General features: G+C 36.0%; 1 protein-coding gene across 3 annotated transcripts in view; it reads right to left on the minus strand.

Moving 5' to 3' along the window:
- SYT14 (synaptotagmin 14) overlaps positions 1-7,013 on the minus strand; it is a gene marked incomplete at both ends in the record, with an annotated part of 57,487 nt that extends 50,474 nt beyond the window's left edge. The window contains 2 exons of one of the 3 annotated variants that reach the window (XM_082305597.1): positions 124-342; positions 6,887-7,013. In XM_082305597.1, coding sequence (XP_082161723.1) covers positions 124-342; positions 6,887-6,998 — 331 coding nt within the window. Of the gene's footprint in view, positions 1-123; positions 343-4,628; positions 5,590-6,886 lie in introns of those variants that run through there. The other 2 variants (XM_082305596.1, XM_082305595.1) reach the window with 2 other exon arrangements.
- Between the last annotated feature and the right edge of the window lie 586 nt (positions 7,014-7,599).

Genomic DNA, 7,599 nt, shown 5'->3' on the forward strand with positions numbered 1-7,599 from the left:
TATCTGGATATTTCTTGTAGACATTGACTATTTGCAAGTCAAGCTGTCCTCGTCTAGGACTTACTTATCCAGAACATAATTCTGAAATTTGTAATAAAAGGAATGCTTTTAAATCACTCTTACCTTCATCTATTGAGGCTTCACTACTGTATCCATCATATTCTGCAGACAGGGGACTATATTTTTGTCTGGTTTCCCATACATAGTTTTTTTGCTGTCTGCCATCCACCACTGGCAGCCTGGAACTCTGGGTTCTAGACAAGGCCTCATGATATTTACCCAGTGCTTCATCTTCACTCTCAGATGATGAACCATGCTGGTCTTTACTCATATAAGAGTTGTCTGTTTGAATAAAATAAAGCAAATCGACTACAGCTCAAAATAGAATACAAGAAAATAACCGTAAGAGGTTATCATTGAAGATATTTAAGCTATTTCAATTAAAATTTCTGTATAAAAATATCATCTTGTTGTAATTATAAGTATTATGTGATTTTGTAATTGGTGAGAGTTATTTTTATTTTCTAGAAAAAATGAAAGATCATTAAGCCCCCAAAAAACATTCTAAAACTTATTCAACAGAAAATGGATCCATTTATGTAAGGCAGCACACACTGAAGTTCTTGAAACCCTTCATTAAGTAAGAAAATGCTCAATTTATGTAAAGTAAATTCAACACTGCTGCAATATTACATTTGGATACCTAACATGTCAAAAAGGCAGCTCCTGATCCTCCATTCCCAGCTGATTTTTGCTGTGAGCATGCAGTATAATGTTGAAATGAAACTGATTTACAAAGAGAAGCCTACAACAAAATCGTCTTAGGATATTTATGTCAGTAGTGCTTAAATTCACAATAAGAAATGGGAAAATGTTAGTGAAAGATGTTTGCATGCACGATTTTATTTAACTTGTAATAAACAGCCCCTTGTTCAATAACTGAAATTAATGCAGATGCTCATTGCAGACATCTGGCAACAGCAAAAATTGCACAGAAGAAACTATCTATCTAGTTAATTCTTTTATACCAGTTCCTCTATAATGCCCACTCCTGTGGCCAACTTTTTCCAACTACATCTCAAGTATGACTTCCTCCCACAAGTCAAAGCTTCAGCTGCATTTTTATTTCCGTAAAAGGAAAGCTTCCCCCTCCCTTTTCCAAACCTCAAATGGATTCTGTCCAAACTTAACATGCCCTGCAGAGGTTCTGTAGATCTCGAACTCTAATAGGCATTAAAAGAGTCCATGTAAACTCAATAAAGGTCAGTGTTAGCACTACTCTGTGAGGAAGCCTATGGTATATGATTTGCCAACGGATTTCCATTACCGGCAGAGCTCCGAGATGCCCATAATGCTGTTTTTCAGCTCCTGATTCTGCAAGGGAATATTGTCTAACATGCTATCTAGCCATGCTCAACCACTTCTCCCCTCCCTGCTTTTATGCCCTCCTCCCAGTCCCTGTCCTAGCTCTAGTTCTGCATTTCCACTCCCATTAGTCTCTGTCTTCATGCCCAGCCAGTCTCACTCCTCTGCCTGGGTATTTCAACTAAAGGAGGGATTCAGCTTACCCAAAATTCAGCCATTTAAAATTAAAGTAACTCAACCTATGCCAGCTATTAGGCCTCTTTTACAGTCAAGTGTTTGCCTCTTCCTACTACACAGGTCCTTCCTTCCCACTTTTAGGTAAGCCTCTAGAGTAGACGAGTAAAATCACTTCCCATAGAAGCGATTCCCTGGTACTCATACAGAAAAGTCTATGCTGCAAGTTTAGGTAAGACATCTTTTCCAAAGTTACATTTATATGAGTAGAATCTTATCCTAAGTTCCTGTCTCCTGGCCCCATACTCCAGGTTCCTGCTCCAAGCACCCAGTTTTGGTCTCTTATGGGGATTTCCTCTTTATTCTCTTTGGCTATTCAATCCCAAATTCTCCTTACTTGCACCTAACCAACTACATGTAACGTTAGTCTTTCACCCTTAGGTCTCTCCACCTTCCTATAATATCATTATCAGTTGTCACCCATCCTACTTCAAATCCCAGTCTACCACTTCCATCGTGTCACATTTGTTCAGGAAGTTTCTGTCCTCACGTAAATCATGTTTATTCTCAATTCTTCTGTTCAAACTTCCAGTGTCCTTCAGTAACCATAAGTATCAAAAGCAGGATAAGACCTGCTTTGTTCTTAAACCCCTACAATGAAGCATATGAGTACAAATGGGATGGTCAGTGAATTTAACAAGCAACTTATAAGAAGTGTTTACTATGCCTTTTCCAAAGGCAAAGGTTCTAAAGATTTGCAATTTGGTCAAACTTATGTGTTTTTTTGTAAAGGATATGGGCATCTCTGTCATGGGAAAAGTGCTCTCCCACATTCCAAGTACATACTCCAATATACAAAGGTGACAAAGCATCTTAGTGAAGCAGATGTGAAACGTACTTATTTTTTGCACAGATAACCAGCCTGTTTTTCCCATACTCTATTCCCGGAAACAGCTAAAGATTTTAAACTATAGCTTTAAAAAAAAAAAAAAAAAAAAAAAAAAAAAGTCAGACAGAAAGCATGCCAAATTTCATCCCAAATATTTCAAATTTGGCACACAGTTATAAGCAACTGAAAATAAGGTCTTGAAATGGAAAATGTCAGGAAACCTTAACTGCAGATGGTGCTACCAGCTCTACATGCAATGTGTATGTAATCTTAATTCAGTATTTATAGGAGAACAGGTGCCTTAGAAGACTGTTAATGAGCTACTAGATCTTTCAACTCCAGGCTATCAATTTTAATTCAAGTCTGACAGATACAGTTCTTCCCGTTGTATGGATAGGTATAAAGCAAGTTCAATTTCACTGATCGCTTATTGAGAATATCACAGCAAGCAAGGTATGTTCTGGCTAGCAGATTCACTGCAAGAGGCTGCCGAGAAAAAGGAGCCTCCTTTGCTGGTACACAGAGTAAAATTTTGTGGCCCTCAACAGGTTGAAACCTGCCACCTAGGAAACTTCTACAGATTTCCACAACTATAATTAAAGCAGGACATACCAGGACTTACATATAATGCCAGGCTTCAGTCTTAGATGCATCATTTATCATTACAAGAAATGTATTCACAAATATGAAATTAGGTTCATTAATCAGCCTGCGTAAAGAATGGAATAGTATAAAACATGGTAGCAACACATTTGAAAGAAATGCTGAAAGTTATGCCTCTAATCATACACTGACATTTGTAAGCATCCAGAAGTTCTCAGTGATACCAGATATTTTCTCTCCAGTTCCTAGCATAAAAGAAATAGAATGAGGTTGTATACTATTATTACAAGTCAGGAAACAAGACTTCTTCAGAGGACTTAAAAACCTAATTAAAGTTAAACCACAAGCTAATCAGGCAAACATTTTTTAAATGAACAATACAAATCTGTTTCAGTTTCTTGGGAAAAAATACCTTCCTGCATATTAAAAAAAAACGTCAGGGTTTTATGCCTCTCCTTGCCACTTCTCTTCTGATTGTTATATGTTAGTTGGAAACTTGCCTAAGAGAATTCATGTTCTTATTAAAAACTTTCCCTTATTTAGCTAACACAGGTCATATTGAAAGCTATTCATTTGCTTATTACGGGACCTAAAATGCCATTTTTGATAGAGAATATACTTTACAAATATTGTATTACATGAAGGAATAACAGATAAGAACATAGTTTATCATACAAACATGGAAACCACCTCCTAAATGAAATTAAAAGCAAACAAACAAACAACTCAAAACCCAACAAAATTAATAACTGAAATTTTCAGATAAGGGAAAACACACACACTGGAAAAAACAACAACAACAAAAGCAACTGATTTCTATTATGAAATCATTCGTTTCTCTACAGAAACAGCCTCTCCAGAAAAGCCTGTGTTGCTTTCTAAAAATTCACTACAGAGTCTGCAAAACAATTGTGTAAAAATGCAAGTTTTTAATTCTTACTCACAAACTATTATTGCAATCCCATTGTCATACTGTTTAAGATTGGATGTTGAAGACTGCACACACAGCATCCATATCAACAACATATAGGTTTTCTCTAAGATTACAACTTTAAGACAAGCCTCATTCAGTTCCTTCTGTACTTAAAATCACTTAATTGCCACTTGTCATTGAGTTTTGCATCTTGAAATTACTCTTACATATTGCAGAAATACATTCTGAAGACCTACTATAGTGTAAACGTAACATAAGGGTTTTTTTCTTTATCATCTTATCATATTTTATGCAGTATTTTTTAAAATACACAAAATAAAAACCACCTTCACAGAACAAGTGTTAATTTCCAGTATTAATTAATTCATCATTTTCAACAGAAACCACACAAAGCACTGCAGAAAAGGTAAGAAAAACTGTATATAAGAAAACAAAAGTTAGAACGTAGGAAAGCCATTTATTAATCAGTTCCTTTCAGTAATACTTTAAAAAGTAATTAACGTCAAAGAAATATCAACATAGAGAATGACGCACTGACAACACAGACCTACTTTCATCCACAGGAAACACTATTACTAAATGTGTAAATTAGGTGAAAAAAGTAGGAAGTATCATAAGTTTCAGGAAAGGCTGAAGAACGCGGTTTGCTGACAGACTCCTCACCTTTTCCTGCTGTTTTCTTATTACATAGCTCTCTTGAATTCTTTTCTGATTTCTTTGAGTTTTTCTTTTTACCCGCTTTTGCAATTGTAGTTGACACATTGTCTTCATCCTTTGATACGGATTTTCCTTTTCTGTCAAAAAAGGCTTCAGATTTCTTTTCTTTGATTTCATTAATGCAATTGGGATGCTTATTGTGTGTCTTTTTCAAGCTGGAGTCTGATAATTTTTTCTTCTGTGCTTCAATAAGTTTTGTTTCTGCATCTTGGGGAACCTTCATACTATGCACTTCTTCAGAATCCTTAAAATCAACTCCAGGTGACAGTGGTTTGATTTTTCTATGCAAGTGATTCTTAGAATTATCTGATACTGCATGTAGGCAATTATCTTGTTCCTCAACAGATTGCTCCATTGTAAATTTATTACTTTTCAGGTTACTATCCTCCAAGAACTTATCATTTACAAAACACTCATTTCCTCCTACTGCTTCCCTTTTAAAAGGTCCTCCTACATTCTTCAAATCCTGAGGTACTTCTGTATCACTTAAATGATTATTACTATCTCTGCCTTTTAACTGGCACTGTTTTTTGTCCACGACATGGTCAGATAATCCATCTTGACTGGTATCCTTTTTTACAAAATCTAATGAATTAGAATAATGAGTCTCTTTCTGTTCTGCAATACCTCTCTTCGCTTTCATATTAATTTCCTGAAAATGAGTTAATGACGGTGCATGTTCCTCTCTCCCTTGCACAGGTTTATCATTCTGTATTTTGGAGCTTTCGTCTTCTGCACGAAGGCCATTTATCATGCTTGTTACTTGTTCTGTTACTGAATCAGCTACACTGTAGCCGACTTCTCCAACAACACTGGTCAGGTCATCCACAGCACTGCTAAGCGTGTCGACCAGAGAAGACACAGAGGGAAGGCTCAGATTTTGGTGGAGGTTTCGGAAAAATGCCATTTGTCCAACCTATTCAGCAACAACTTTTAATACAGAAAGGTCCTCCGTTTCACAAACGGATCAACTCCATTTCTCCAAGTTCAATTTCAGAGCTATTTGCTTTTTTTATCTCAAACTCAATACATTTACCAGGGGAAGTTGCAGCTTTGCTCTTTCCATTCAATATGCATTGAAAATAATAAGAAAGCATCTAAGTAAATATCTTGAAATGAAGCCACAATCAACCAGCAAAACCATAGTCTTTCATCAACTGCAGCATCAGCTAGCCATAATAAAATTCAATATTTTCAAAAATAAGGCAACTGTGTGAGGTGGAAATAAGTTTGTTTTTTTTTTTTTTATTCTAACCTGCAAAGAAGAAGTTGTGAGACATTTAAATTACGTCCTTTCATCAGTGTCACACTAAAACAAGCTTTTAACGTAATAACTGCACATAAAACCACGCATCATGGAGACTTCTTCACCCCAAAATATTTGTTGTCTTTTACATAAGGCAAGATATTTCAGAACTGCAGACTTGTTTTGTAGCAAAAAGAAAGTTAAGATGACAGACTTAATTTCCATGGGGGAGAACTTTTTCTGTCTCCAAGAAAATTGAAAATAAAAATTTAGCTGCATCTTTTTAAGGGTTAGAAGGGAAGAAAACCTCTCAAATTTCCCATTCTGTTCTCTGGTGCCTCTCTCTTCCTCTCAAGTCAGCTAACAAAGCCCATTCAATTTCCACAGCCCAAAAGCAGAAAGGGGTTATTTTACCAACCCTCAATATCTTTTTTGAGGTCTAATTTTTTTCATTTCGCATTATCCTTAAAGACCTTGTTCTATTAAAAAAGTATAGAAATAATTTGTTAGTCAGAGATAAGATGTCTTTAGTTTCTAAAGTTTTCCTTCTTTAAAATTATTTTACAGTTGAGTAAATGCAAGACTTTCTCCAAAAGGCTGGTGAAGGATTTTAATAGGCTGAGTGAAAACCCAATAATCCCATTCACAAGTTTACTTGAGAAGATTTAATTATACACAATTACGGAACGTTTAAGATATGGTCAAGAGTATTCTCATAGTGCAAGAGAAATATCTTCCCATAGGTAAATGTCAACTCTTTGGTTACATAGCTGTTGAATTTCTGTGGCTTGTGAATACAAAGGTTTCTTCGTTTCCACATACTGCACAGTCAAGGGAAAAGTCAACATTGTGTGTTCTCATCACTTGAGTCAAGTGATTATTTGTGTATTTCTACACATCCTTGTAAAAATGTGCATTCTTATAATTAGGTTTAGTACACTGTATTTCAGATACTTACAAAGTTTATCTTGTGAATTCTTTCTTGTAGTGTATCCTGAATCAAGATCTGGGAAACCACTAACATTTTCAAAACACATCTTCTTATTAATATATAGGAAAAGCAGCAACATGAGAATAATGAACACCCCAACAGCAGACAGGAATCCAATTGCTTCAGGAGATACTAAAAGAAATAGAAAGAAGACATTTTAATGTCTTGTAAAAGTTTAACTTGTAAAAGTTATAATATTTATCAGAATTGATCATTAATAAATACTACTAAAGTTCAAAATATATATGCAAGATATAACTGAAAAAACACCATTTAAATTTGAGTTAATAAGTTTAATACTGTTAAATTTCATCAGTGTTTTCTCTTCCAATCATCTTTTCAAAGGACAAAACAGTATCTGGTCCTAACCTAAGGGAGGACTGACACTGTGAGCAAGAGGTTCTGCCGGAGTACTGGACCTCATAACAAGACAGGATCTCTGCAGAATATGGGGAGATTATCAGCAGATGCCAAGGCTGATTATTTTTGATGGAACATCAGAGAGAGAGAGAGAGAGAGTACTGGAAGGGAGCTAAGAGCATCTCCCCTTCCTGGAAGGGCTGGAGGTTTGGCTACCTGGACTCAGGGCCAACTCTGAGACAGTGTTACTGGGGAGGGACTGAGCCCTTGCTGGTGAGGCCATTGCCTCTGTCAGCCTTGTTATGCACAGCTCCTGGCTC

This window comes from Platalea leucorodia (assembly GCF_965183815.1).
Source record: "Platalea leucorodia genome assembly, chromosome: 3".
NCBI lineage: Eukaryota > Metazoa > Chordata > Aves > Pelecaniformes > Threskiornithidae > Platalea > Platalea leucorodia.